Below are 13,831 nucleotides of genomic sequence, written 5' to 3'. Positions count from 1 at the left end.
TATTTCAAGAAAGTACACATAGCAAATGTTCAACCGTTGTTAAGTAAATTGAGAAAGAAATTTGTAGTGGTTAGGGGAGAAAGTACAATAGTTTTAAAAGTTCAAAAATACCAAAACAAAAGCAAGAGATTATGAAGGATCTCCAATGTGCCAGGCACTACTGTCATCAATAAGTGTACAATCTAAGACAGCAAACTATTAAAAGGCAGTGTTAAACACGCAACAGTAAAAGTGTATAAATGACACAGATAGCACAGACAAAATGATGCGATGAGAGCCACCAGATCTCCAGAATAGGTATCACATGAAGAAACTTTTAAAGAAACAAAAGGAGTTTGCCAAAAGGCAAGTGGAAGGAAGAAGGCAACAGAATGAGGTATTTGATCTCCAGGGGGTTAGGTCCTCAGGTCAAGCAGGAAATGCAGTGAACAGAAAGCAGGCAAAAAAGAATTATTCATGAAAGTCCCTTAAATCTCTTGTCTCAAGCAAGCAGTGACAACTTTTAAGCGCTGACAGAGGAGGTGGCTTCACACTACATAATGTAGTTGTACAACAGTAGGAAGAAATATTTGTACTATTCAAGTTATTTCTCTCTTTTTTACTCTTCAGCACATAGAGTTGAATCTTCATGAATTAAAGGCTTGGACGATGTGACTATTCAAACGTACAGTGGAGGCTCTGGGAGCTAAACCCCACTTTGCAGCTGATCAGATGACCCAGCCATCAATTCCTTCCCTCAGAGAACATGGCTGTCTACCAGCCCTCACCATGAAGTCACCATCACCACCTCTGTCGGGTACCCTTGGCCCTCTGCAAACACCAAGTTCACTTGTTCACTTCCTGGGTGGATTAGTGTGCTAGAGCTGTTGCAACAAAGTACCCCAAATGGCTTAAACAACAGAAATTTATTGTCTCACAGTTCTGGGGGCTGGAAGTTCAAAATCGAGGTGTGAAAGGTGTTCCCCTGAAGACTCTAGGAGAGGATGTGTCCTAGATCTCTCCTGGCCTCCGGTACTTTCTTCACTTGTGGCAGCATGACTCCAATCTTCATGTGGCATCCTCCCTGTGTCCAAATCTGTCTCCAAATTTCCCCTTTTATAAGGACACTAGTCCAAGTGGATTAGGAGCCCACTCTACCCCAGTATAACCTCAACTTAACTAACTGCATCTACAACAAGCCTACCCCCAAAGAAGTTCACATTCTGCAGTACTGGGTGTTAGAACTTCAACATATGAATTTTAGGGGCAAACAATTCAACCCATAATACCGGGTTTGCTCCCAAGCTTCTTTCTGCCTCTTTATCTATAATAAGTAATTAAATATTATACAAATGTGTAATTAAATATTACACACACTGAGGAAATATGAACATAAAAAAATGAGCCTTGAAAACTAAGTCTAATGTTCTATAAAGACTTAGAAAAGGCCAGTCCATTGGATGAAGTACATGTGAGAAAGCTGTAAAAGTCTGGGGAGAAAAAAAATCAAAGTAAAAATCCAGAGCTCTGGGCTTCCCTGGTGGCGCAGTGGTTGAGAGTCCGCCTGCCGATGCAGGGGACACGGGTTCGTGCCCCGGTCCGGGAAGATCTCACATGCCGCGGAGCGGCTGGGCCCGTGAGCCATGGCCGCTGACCCTGCGCGTCTGGAGCCTGTGCTCCGCAACGGGAGAGGCCACAACAGTGAGAGGCCCGCGTACCGCAAAAAAAAAAAAAAAAAAAAATCCAGAGCTCTGAACTCTGTTTTGCTTCACTTCAAAGAAATCAAAACAAAGAACCAAAAATTATAGAGAATGCATCATGGGTGCTATTTATATCAATTATATATCTAATTGATGTTAAACTTCAAACAATTAACTCATAGTAAAAAAATGTAAGCCTTGGCCGTACATCAAAAGATTGGTGAACGAATGTTTTAGGTTCCTTGCTTTTAAATTTTATTTTAGGCAACACACTTATAGGTACAGAAATGAAGAGATGTCCACAATAAAATGTTAAGTGAACAAATCAAGTTACAAAATATGCAAAGAATTCCATTTTTTTCTTAAGAGTTCCAATATATTTGAGAGTATGTTTGCAAATAATTTTGAAAGGATCGGACCTGCTATGAATGAATGAATCTATATAGTGATCATCAGTGCTGCTAACATCAGAAAAAAAGAGATAACCAGATGTTATCCATCTCCTGATGCAGATGTTCAATACAATCTATAAACTGTTATTTCTCCCAAAACAAACCTGCAGCTGATCTTTATAGGTCCTAGTTTACATGAAATGCAGAGGACAGAGAAACATGTAAAGAACACCGTGAAGATGGAAACAGCAAAATTCAGCCCATGGGAAATACTACAGGAACAGGAACAAGGCTCTTCAACAAATAAATTGCAAGGGGGAAAAAAGACATGGCAAGGCATCCTATAAGTTAAAAACAGACATAAAGAGACATATTAACCAACTGCAATACATTGGTATCATTTGGATCCTGATTCAAACAAACTGTTTTAAAAACTGCATTTATGGGCTCCCTGGTGGCGCAGTGGCTGACAGTCCGCCTGCCGATGCAGGGGACGCGGGTTCGTGCCCCGGTCTGGGAAGATCCCACTTTCCGCGGAGCGGCTGGGCCCGTGAGCCATGGCCGCTGAGCCTGCGCGTCCGGAGCCTGTGCTCCACAACCGGGAGAGGCCACGACAGTGAGAGGCCCGCGTACCGCAAAAAAAAACAAAAAAAAAACTGCATTTATGAGACAACCGAGAAATCTGAATCTTTCCTGAATATTTTATTATATTGAAGAGCTACTGTTAACTTTCTACAGTGTAACAGAATGATGTCTTTATTTTTAAGGAAATACACTGAAATATTTACAGAGGAAATGATAGAAAAACTGCGATTTGCTTCAAAATGAAGGGGGTGAGTAAAAGGAGTGGGTAGAGGTAGAAATAAACAAGATTGGTCGTGAGTTGAGTTGTTGAATCTAGGGTGGTGGGTAAGTGAGGGCCCTTCAGACTCTTCTACTTCTGCACATACCTGAAATTCTCCATAATAAAAAAAAAAAGTTTAAGGATTTGGTTGGTATACTCACTTTGGAGAGCTGTTTGGTAGTGTTACTGAAGGTGAAAAAATGTTTACCCTATGGCCCAGCAATTCACTCCTAGGTATATACCCAACAGCAATGTGTATATATAGTCACCAAAAAACACGTACGAAAATCTTCATTGCAGCACTATGTATAAAGGCCCTGCTATGGACTGAATGTTTATGTCCCCACAAATTCATATATTGAATCCCTAACCTCCTGTATGATGGTGTTTGGAGGTGGGGCCTTTGGGACGTTATGAGTTTAGATGAAGTCATGAGGGTGGGCTTGTGGAGGGATTAGTGCCCTTGTAAGAAGAGGAAGAGACAAGAACCCTCTCTCCCTCCACCAGGTGAGGACACAGCAAGGAGGCAGCCATCTGCAAACCAGGAAAAGGACTGTCACCAGACATCAAATCTGCTGGCACCTTAATCTAGGACCTCTAGCCTCCAGAACTGTGAGAAAGAAATGTATGCTGTTTAAGCCATCCAGTCTATGGTATTTTGTTATAGCAGCCCAAGCTGACTAAAACAGGTCCCAAATGGAAACCTCTCAAACGCCAATCCAGTAGGATGGATACATAAATTATGGTATATTCATGTGATAGAATAGTACACAACAACAACAGTGAATATTTACAACTACATGCAACAATATGGATGAATCTCACAAATAAAATGGTGAGTAAAAGAAGCCAGAAACCAAAGAGAACATACTACTGTGTTCTACCGGGCATAACAAATCTACACTATTAACAATCAGGAGAGGGTTATCCTTGGGATGAGTTGGGGACAGTCACCAGGAAACAAGAGAGGGCTCTTCTGGGGGCTTATTCTTTTTCTTGATCTGGGGCCTAGTTGCACAGATGTATGCAGTTTATGAAAAGCCATCAGGCTGTAGGTTTAGGTGCACTTTTCTGTATGCATACAATTTTTAAAAATATTTTTAAATTAAAAAACTAGGAAATTCTGATTTAGTATGTAGGGCCCAAGAATCTTCATTTGTAACAAACTCCCACGTGATGCCTGATGCTTTTGGTCCAAAGGCCACACCTGGAGTAACACTGAGCTAGGTCACTGGTGCCCAAGTGTACATGAGAATTTCGAGAAACAGCAGACAATGCATACCCCACTCCCCACCCCTCCACCGCCTCCTTCCTGTAGCTTTGGTTGGGGTTACAGGTTTACTGAGTGATGCCCACTTTCCACTGTCTTCCAACCCCATGCACACGTTGGTCTGACATTCCAGAGCCTGTCTGCCATCTGTCCACAAGCTACTCCCCAAGTTCATGGCCTGACAATCTCCCAGACATGCAGGTCCTCTGGCCTCACTGCTCCCCAGGCCACATCCTACAAGCTCCTGTCTCAACTTGCATCACTCAGGTCTCTGCTTGTGCACCTGGAATGCTCTCCTCTGCTTCCTGAACTCTTCCACACCCGTAAAGTTCAGTTCAAATGTTCCTTCCTCCAGGAAGTCTTCTGCAATTGCCCCATCGTGACTAATCCCTCCTCTCGACAGCCATGAGCACACTATTCATGCCAGATAGTCAGCAAGGACCAGCCCTCCTGCATCAGAGCTGACTGTGGAGGTGGAGGTCTCTGTGCTCAAGGTTAGCCTTTTGAGAGCAGGGGAACCCAGTCGACGCCATCTCTGCCAAACAGCAACAGGTCTAGCTCACTACATACTTACAGGATGGAAATTCAAGAACTTGGAATCAGACAAGTCAGCTCTGAATCTGGTTCCATCATTTTTCAGAAATATGACCTTGGGCACATCACTTAATATCTCTGAGCTCTTCTCTGGAAGAACTAAAGAAGTATGTAATAGGTGTCATGGGCTGAATGGTTGCCCCCAAAAAGATATGTCCAAGTCCTGACCCCGGGAATCTGTGAATGTGACCTTATTTGGAAAAAGGGTCTTTGAAGATAAAATTAAGTTAAGGATCTTGAGATAAGATCATACTGGATATAGGATGGGCTCTAAATCCAATGACAGATGCCTTTATAAAAGAAAGCAAAGGGAGATCTGAGCCAGAGACACAGAAGGCAGATGTGAAGATGGGCAGAGATTGGAATGATGCAGCCACAAGCCAAGGAACACCTGGAGACACCAGAAGCTGGAGGAAGCAAGGAAGGATTCTCCTCTAGAGGCTTCAGCCTCCCTGAGTGCCAATATCTTGATTTTCTGGTTCTCAGAACTATGACAGAATAAATTTCTGATGTTTTCAGCCACTCAGTTTGTGATGATTTGTTACAGCATCCCTAAGAAACCAGTGCAGTGGGAGTCACATAAATACTTGCCCTTCTGTCCATGTGATCATCAAGACGTAAGATTAATTTAAAAGCTTATAATGAATATGGGTTTTATACATTCATATTTTACTTAACAAACACTTATATAGCACTTAGTTTATCAGACAAGGTCCTCGTTGCTTTATAATTTAAATATTATGATGATCCCCAAAGTACTATTATAATTATCTTCATTTTACAGAGGGAAAACTCAGGAACAGAGAGTTTAAGTCACTTGCCCAAGGTCACAAAGCTCGTCAACATAGAAGCCAGGAATCAAACCCAGGCAGAGGCTCCAGAGTGCAGGCTCATCACTACCACTCAAGTGTTGGGCTCATTTCCGAATCTAGACCCCAGCCAAGCAGAGGGTACGTGGCAAGCCTGCCTCAGGCCACCCCTCCTGTAATGTCCCTCCTGCTGTATGCTTCTGCCCCAGCATTGCCCCATCCAGACCACACTGGACGGCTGCTTCTCCAAGTGTACATTTTGGAACTTCCACCCAGTAGACAGCAATGTCTAATACCACATGGGCTTCAACCAGCAGCGGCTGGCGTGGCCTCTGTTTATTTACATTCATACTTAATCTCTCATTTCCTGCATGTATTTGAAGACCTCAGAAAGGACATCATCGCTGGAGACCAGGAAGCTTTCCTTCTTGTGTCTTTCACGGCACTGGCACACATTTATTTTCCAGAAGGGCACAGCCTACCTCTACTGCTCACTTACGGGAAGGCAGGGGCACGTTTCAGGACTTTGTGGACAAGTTTATGAAAATACAGTCAACAGGACTCATTTTTCAGTTTAGCACTGGAAGCTGTACTATGAAGCAGAAGACACATCAGATGGATTAAAGGAGTGCCTGTTACAGTCTCCAGACACAGCCCCTTCCAGGGAGCACAAGGGGAGACAAGCCCAGGCGTGGGCATCACAGGGCTCTGGGTCAAACCTTGGCTTGGTCCCTTAGCCATCAGTGTGTGTGACCTCGGAACACTCCCTTAACTTCCCTGAGTCTCACTTCCCTTATCAGCAAAATACAAGTGGCAACTATGAGCCTGGACAATCAACCCAGCCTGCCTGAATTCAAACCCTGGCTCTGCCACTGGCTAGTTTTGTGACCCTGGTCAAGTCAGTTAGCTCTCTGAACCCCAGCTTCCTCTTCTGTAAAACGAGATTAATAGCCCCAAGCTCACAGAGTTGCTGAGTTGTTCAAATCCCTGAAAGCCGGCACATACCAGCTGTTTGCCGCTGTAATTGTTCGGATGCAAAGAGATGACAGCCGTAGACTGCCCAGCACAGTGAGTGACACTGGGGAGACAGGATCAACTAATGTTAGTCCTTTCCCTCCATGACCTTATTTATGGCCAGGCCCATTGCCAACCTGGGTCACGTGATGCAAAGAAGACAAGCGCTGGCTCCATCTGATTAAGTAAGAACACACAGGTGCTGGATATAATAAAACATCCTAATTCTCGGTGGACATTGGCACGGACACACCTATTGGGCTGTCCATCCAACAACCCCTTTTCTGGAAACCACCTCCCTGCCTGTGATGCCACAGGGCCAGCAGTGCCTCACAGTGCCAGGCTCACAGCACCCGGCCCAGGCACGAGGTGTGACTGTAGCCACAGTTACCCGAAGGGCCCGTGGTTGGCGACTGGCCCCGGGCAGGACTGGAACTGACACTTGGGACTAAAAGAGAGAGAATGACTAGCCACTCGCTCTCCAGGAAGCTGGCCTGAAACCTATGACGTTGGCAGCCTAGCTCTCCACCAGGAGGATTACAGGATGGGAGAACCCAGAAAGGGGGATGGGAAGGAGGAGGAATGAAGAGGCCACGGGGCAGAGAGGGGCCAAGATGGGAGCCAGGTCGAGTCCCTGCTGGCTTGATCCCCTCCCCAACCCCCTTGAGCGTCATGAAGTAACCCGAAGTCCTCATGATAAACCCCTTTTTAAAAAAATTTTTTTTATTGAAGTATTGTTGATTTACAATGTTGTGTTAGTTTCTGGTGTGATCACCAGAATCAAAGTGATTCAGTTAAACATACACACACACAGACACACACACACACACACACACACATATATATAAAAGGATATATACATTTCATATTCTTTTCTATTATGGTTTATTACAAGATATTGAATATAGTTCCCTGTGCTATACCGTAGGACCTTGTTGTTGATAAACCCCTTTTCTGATTGCCTTTGCTGATAGGTTTCTGTTACCTGCAACAGAAGGACTCTCAGTTAATATCACATCCTGGTGGCATCTCGAAGTCTGAGGAAACCAAGCTTAACTCTTCCCTCTTCCCCGCTTCTACCACTTCCCCAGCTCCGCCCCCAGACCCACCAACTCCCAGGATCAAATCAGATTAGCAGAAAATGTTGTTACAAATAGGTCAACCATCCTAAAATCTAATTTAAAAATATGCCAAAACAGAGTGGAAAATGATTTTAGAAATTTTCTATAGCAATAAAAGCAGGGCTTCCCTGGTGGCACAGTGGTTAAGAATCCACCTGCCAATGCAGTGGACACGGGTTCGAGCCCTGGTCCGGGAATATCCCACATGTCACGGAGCAACTAAGCCCGTGCGCCACAACCACTGAGCCTGCACTCTAGAGCCCGCAAGCTACAACTGCTGAGCCTGCGTACCACAGCCACTGAAGCCTGCGTGCCTAGAGCCCGTGCTCTGCAACAAGAGAAGTCACCGCAGTGAGAAGCCCGCGCACCGCAACGAAGAGTAGCCCCCACTCGCCGCAACTAGAGAAAGCCCGCACACAGCAACAAAGACCCAACGCAGCCAAAAATAAATACATTTATAAAAAAATAAAAGCTGAGGAGACCTTTTTTTCACTTGTTCCATTAAAAAGGCTCGGACCTGGGTCATGATTTATGCCAAATTCATCACAGACACCCCAAATTGGAAAAGGCACTGCTCACCATTCACACCAGATAATCTTCTGCAATGCACGCTTTCAATGTGCAAAAATTACTATTTTTCATGGTAGCTCACGATCATTTTAAAAGCAGTATGATAAAATAAAAAGGAAATCAATTACCCACAAAGTAAGCTGTAGAATACAGGAAAAATAGTCCTGGAGACAGGGGGTTCTCAATCTGCCAGTGGCTAGTTGTGTGCTTTGAACATGTAATCTTGTCCTGACTTAGTTTTCCAATCTGTAAAGGGGGATGTAATAAATAGAAATAAGACCACCATGTACCTCCATCATCTACCTCTCAAAGTTGCTGGGAGATTCAAATGAGCTAACACTTTGCACAGTGTGCCTTACAGCAGATGCTGGGGAGAGGAGGAGAGAACAGAGAAAAAACAAGAACCCACGAGATGCAGATATTTTTGTGGGAGTAAAGACTACTCGGTAAACTAGCGTTACATCCAAATCTTGGCTTCTAGAGCCAGTTCTGCTGCTGTGGGGCTTCCTGGGGAGACACAACCCACTTAACTTCAAAAGCAACACAATCGCTTCTTACAAGGCAACTCCATGTAGTGTTGCTGAGGGAGGAGCAACAAGGACATTGTAAAGATCCCTCCTGGAGACACCTTTTCTTTCCTACATCCCTCGAGACACCAATTTTGGTGTCAAATTTGGTCAATTCTTCCTCTCGAGTAATAATACTAAGAGCAGCCACGTTTATTGAGGATTTTTCTCTGTGCCTTTCAGGCATGGTTTTAAACATCGGCTTTACATGCATCCTTTTATTTAAGCCTCACAGATAAAAGCTATAGAGTGGGTTATGATTAGAGTCACATTACATCTATGAAAGCAGAGGCTCTGAAAATTAAGTTGGCCTAGATCACCTTGCGGCTAATAGGCAAGAGCTAGGACTTAAAGCAAGTCTTTTGGACACAGAATGGACCCTGCCTCTGTTTCCCCCATTACTTTTGCCTCATCCCACATTAGTTCATTATTACCACCCTCTGGACCACTGCAGGAACCTCACCCTCCCTGTGACCTATCTTATCAGCTGCTGTCAGATTCTTTTCCCAAAACCCAAGTCCACTACCACACTGGCTCATAGCACCCAGCAAGGTGCACCACAGAAGGCAGTGCTTTCAATAATGCTTGTCAAGTGAATGAAACCTGTGATGCTGCCTTAGCTTCCTTCCCGCTACAGAACTCTCTGGCCTGCCAGTCAGGGTCCTCCAGCTCTGGCTGCCCAACCCTGGCAGACTTACTCCATGAATACACACTTCACGGGTCCACCATGAACCACGGTCTCCTCCACTCCATGGACATGCCGTTTCCTCTGCCTGGAATGCTCTTTCCCCAGCTCCCCCCATGGCCTCCCACCCCCGCCACATACAGACGCACATCCTGCCCTCAACACCCTTTCTAGGTTAATGAATGGACAGACGATTCCCCGCTAATGTAAGCCATCACTGTCTTCTTAGTGAGCCAAGCCCAGGACACCACATCTCCCTTGCAGCTTCAGATCAGGGCAGGATTTATGAAATACCCACCAGGTACTAGAGCACACTCTGCCGAGCTGTAGAGTTACCTGTCTGCCTGGTCTAATCTAAGCTAATCTTTTCTTCTATCCAGGAATAGGCCTTTGTCTCAAGCCCCAGCTAAACAAAACCTTTCCATCCTGTATTTACCAGGATGGGCTTCTCTTTAGAGAGCTCCAAATGCAAAACTGGGTATTCCACTTTGGTTGGAAACAGGATGTAAATGTGGAAAACTCCCCAATGATAGCATGAAAAGAAGGATCCAAGGCTCCAGGGCCGTCCCTTCTTCTTCTGCTCCTGTGCTGGGACTGTGCACTCAAAACTTCTCTCTCACATGAAAGAACAGACCTGTGGGATATTGTCTTCTGTGAAGATGTTACTCCACAGAGGACTCATCCTGAAGTCATCTGCTTTGGTTGATGTATTTAGTTAAGCTAATACATATAAATCTATCTCTTTCTCTCTCTCTCTCTCTCTCTCTTGCATCTTCACTTATCAAGACATCTGCCTCTGTTTTGGTGCTCATGAAATGCAGTGGTCCCAAAGGTCACAGCAACACTACTTACAAAAGCCAAGACCTGGAAGCAACCTAAATGTCCATCGACAGATGAATGGCTAAAGAAGATGCGGTACATATATACAATGGAATATTACTTAGCCGTTAAAAAGAATGAAACAATGCCACTTGCAGCAACATGGATGGACCTAGAGATTATACTAAGTGACATAAGCCAGATGGAGAATGACAAATATCATATGATATCACTTATACATGGGCTCTAAGAAAGAAAAAAGATACAAATGAACTTATTTACAAAACAGAAGTAGACCCACAGACATAGAAAACAAACGTATGGTTACCTAAGGGGAAAGGGGAGGGGAGGGATAAATTAGGAGGACGGGATTAACAGACACACACTACTATACATGAAACAGATAACCAACACGGACCTACTGTATAGCATAGGGAACTATACTCCATATTTTATAATAACCCATATGGGAGAAAGAATATATTTATTATGTATGTATAACTGAATCACTGTGATGTACACCTGAAACCAACAGGACATTGTAAATCAACTATACTTCAATTTTTTTAAAAAAAAGTCACATGCCAAGGGGAAAAAAAAAACACGAAAAACATGATTGCCTCATAGTGTCCTTTATGTTGCAAAGCACCTCTTGAGCACTTTGAGGCTATTACGAAACCTAGTAACTGGGTGAAAGAATATGAATAATGGGATGGTGGAAGAAAGCCAACACACCAAGACGTCGCCTGCTAAATTCCGTATTATATCCTCTAAGCAACCTGACAATTTTTTCTGAAAGGGGTAGTGCTGGTCTGTCTCTGGGAATTTCTTTCTCCGAAGTATTAAGTATTGACGAAGGTCAAGGGACAAGCAAGGCTAACACCCTCAGATTACATTAGGATTTAAATTCTAGACTAATCACGATGTCGGAGGTGAAAACCCTAGAATGCATCGGAAGCAGGATGTCTTTTAACCTGATCATTTGAATGAAGACCTTTAGAGATACTGTTTTCCCTTGTGAAACAAGTGTGAGGAAGCCTTCATATGAAATCTAGAGGGAGAAAAATAAAACGACATATGGAAAGAGATTACAGGATTAATTACATGATCTACCTTAGAATGACACAGGAGACTTCACAATCTTTTTAAAGAAGTCACTGTAAATTCGTATTAAACAACCGAATTCTATGCTTTTTATATAAAAAAACAAAGAAGCCAAGACTAAAAACACTAGTAGGTGTTTGTTTATCCAATTATATTTACATCAAGTCCAAAAGTAAACAAAAAGATATTTATTGAGAATAGTGAATTTGTATTCAACATGAATAAATAAACTCAGTTTGTTTTCTACTTCTGTCCTTTGGATTTCCAAATTTAGTCTTTTAAGCAGCGACATAAACAGTAAGCAGTACTTGTTCAGGACTCTCTTCTGTGACAGTAGGGCCCAGGGTGATTTACTTCATTGAAATGAAATTTAAACTAACAAAAAATTGAAAATTACACTTCAGACTGTTTCAATTGCTTAATCTGAGACAAATAAATGTAAAAAATTCTATGTAAATATATATTAAGAAAATCTGTAAACTGCCCGTAATATAAAGAGGTGCTGAAGTTCACTAAATACATTCTCTCTCTCTCTCTCTCTCTCTCTCTCTCTCTCTGTCTCTGTGTGTGTGTGTGTGTCTCTCTCTCTCTCTCTCTCTCTCTCTCTCTCTCTCTCTCTCTCTCTCTCTCTCTGTCTCTGTGTGTGTGTGTGTGTCTCTCTCTCTCTCTCTCTCTCTCTCTCTCTCTCTCTCTCTCTCTCTCTCTGTCTCTGTGTGTGTGTGTGTGTCTCTCTCTCTCTCTCTCTCTCTCTCTCTCTCTCTCTCTCTCTCTGTCTCTGTGTGTGTGTGTGTGTCTCTCTCTCTCTCTCTCTCTCTCTCTCTCTGTCTCTGTGTGTGTGTGTGTGTCTCTCCCTCTCTCTCTCTCACACACACACACACAAATAATCTGCTTATGAATGATGGCTGGCCAGCTAAGGAAGATGATAAAGATTACTACAAATTTTATAATGTTTAGTAGTCAATGATAATATTCAAATCTTTGTGGTTTCAAGAACAAGCTTAAGCTAGATCTAACATTAAATCGATAAAAATTTAGACTGCCAAACCCTAATAGCAGACAATTCCCAGACCATTTGAATTTTCATAATCCCACTCCTGAAAACACATACCCCGAAGACTTCCGAGTACAGATGAGCCGCAGTGGTGAGGCCAGAGAGTACGCACACAAAACAACAGCACGATGCCATGAATGTTCCCTCCTGGCTTCACACTCAAACTCTTAGACCTGAAGCAAACAAGTTACCCAGGTAACAGGTAGGGTCTGCCCTGGCCTTGCCCTAAGCACTGTCAAAACTGCATTTTGCGGTGGGCGGAGGAGAGTTAAATCTGTAACTTTCAATGGCCATGAGAGGTCATTATTAACTTCTCGTTTGATGACAGAGAATTTGCATTTTTACCCTAACTTCTACCTTTGGTATGAACTTGAGAACAATTCACTACTCTAACCAAAAAACAAAACAAAACAAAACAAAAAAAGAGGGGAAGAAGGATACAGAATTGGAAAAACAACATGGCAACAGTTTGATTTCATTTTCTTATCATCATATTCCTAACAACCTATTTAACTTATTTTTCTTAACTTCTGGCTAAATACTTTCTGCTCCTTGCAATTCAATCACTTTGAATCTCACACTTTAATATACGGAATATATTCTGCACTGGTCGTGTTGTCATTAACAAACAATACTGTGTGTGTGCCCGTGAGTAGGTTTGGAGACATATTGTATCTTGTCCCGCCATTGGCACTTACCTTCAGGGAAAGCATTCGGCTGCACCACGTGGAGGAAGATGTGCACAATTTGAAAGAGGATGCCAGTAGGTCCAGCTTCATAAGAATCTCTGGTCTCATAGCTCGTTGGAGGAAATTCAAATTCCAAACCATCAGGAATGTATGTGGATGATGGCGGCGGCCCCTCTGACATGGTGTCCCTATAAAGCCCCAGCAGCAGCAGGAAGCCGAGGAGAAGGGCCATAGCTAGCGAGATGCCCCAAACATGAGGTAGAACTGGGGGCCTCCCTCTTCAGAAGCCTTGGGGAAGACAGGAGTGTGTTTCTGTGCAGAAGAGGCGTGGCGAGGACTGAGTCTGCGGAATCCTTGGCTTTCTGGCTGGGTTGGCATGCGGTGAAGGGTGGCAGAGAATCTTCTCGGCTGTGGGGTGGGGGACGGTCAGTGGATCAAAGCACCATCCCTGGCAGGGAGAGAAGGGGCGGGGTCACTAATGCCTGCAGCCTGCCTGCACCGGCAGCTCCCCTGGAGGAGAGGCTGCAAGGCTTTAGAGCAAGCCCTCAACCTAATCCGCTGCGGAGGAAGCAAACACAGAGCCTGCTTCAGAGCACAGGGGCAGGAAAGCTGGAAGGGTCCACG

At 43.9% G+C, this 13,831-nt stretch overlaps 1 protein-coding gene across 1 annotated transcript in view; it reads right to left on the bottom strand.

Annotated features, from left to right (window-relative positions):
• The window catches only part of PROM1 (prominin 1), a 96,369-nt gene extending 82,930 nt beyond the window's left edge, over positions 1–13,439 (bottom strand). The window contains exon 1 of the mRNA XM_065877255.1: positions 13,217–13,439. Within this exon, the coding sequence (XP_065733327.1) occupies positions 13,217–13,439 (223 nt within the window). The remainder of the gene's footprint in view (positions 1–13,216) is intronic.
• Positions 13,440–13,831: the final 392 nt, after the last annotated feature.

This window comes from Phocoena phocoena, chromosome 5, assembly GCF_963924675.1.
Source record: "Phocoena phocoena chromosome 5, mPhoPho1.1, whole genome shotgun sequence".
Taxonomy (NCBI): domain Eukaryota; kingdom Metazoa; phylum Chordata; class Mammalia; order Artiodactyla; family Phocoenidae; genus Phocoena; species Phocoena phocoena.
The sequence above is the reverse complement of the archived record's forward strand: the minus strand, read 5'-3'. Positions and strand labels throughout refer to the sequence as shown.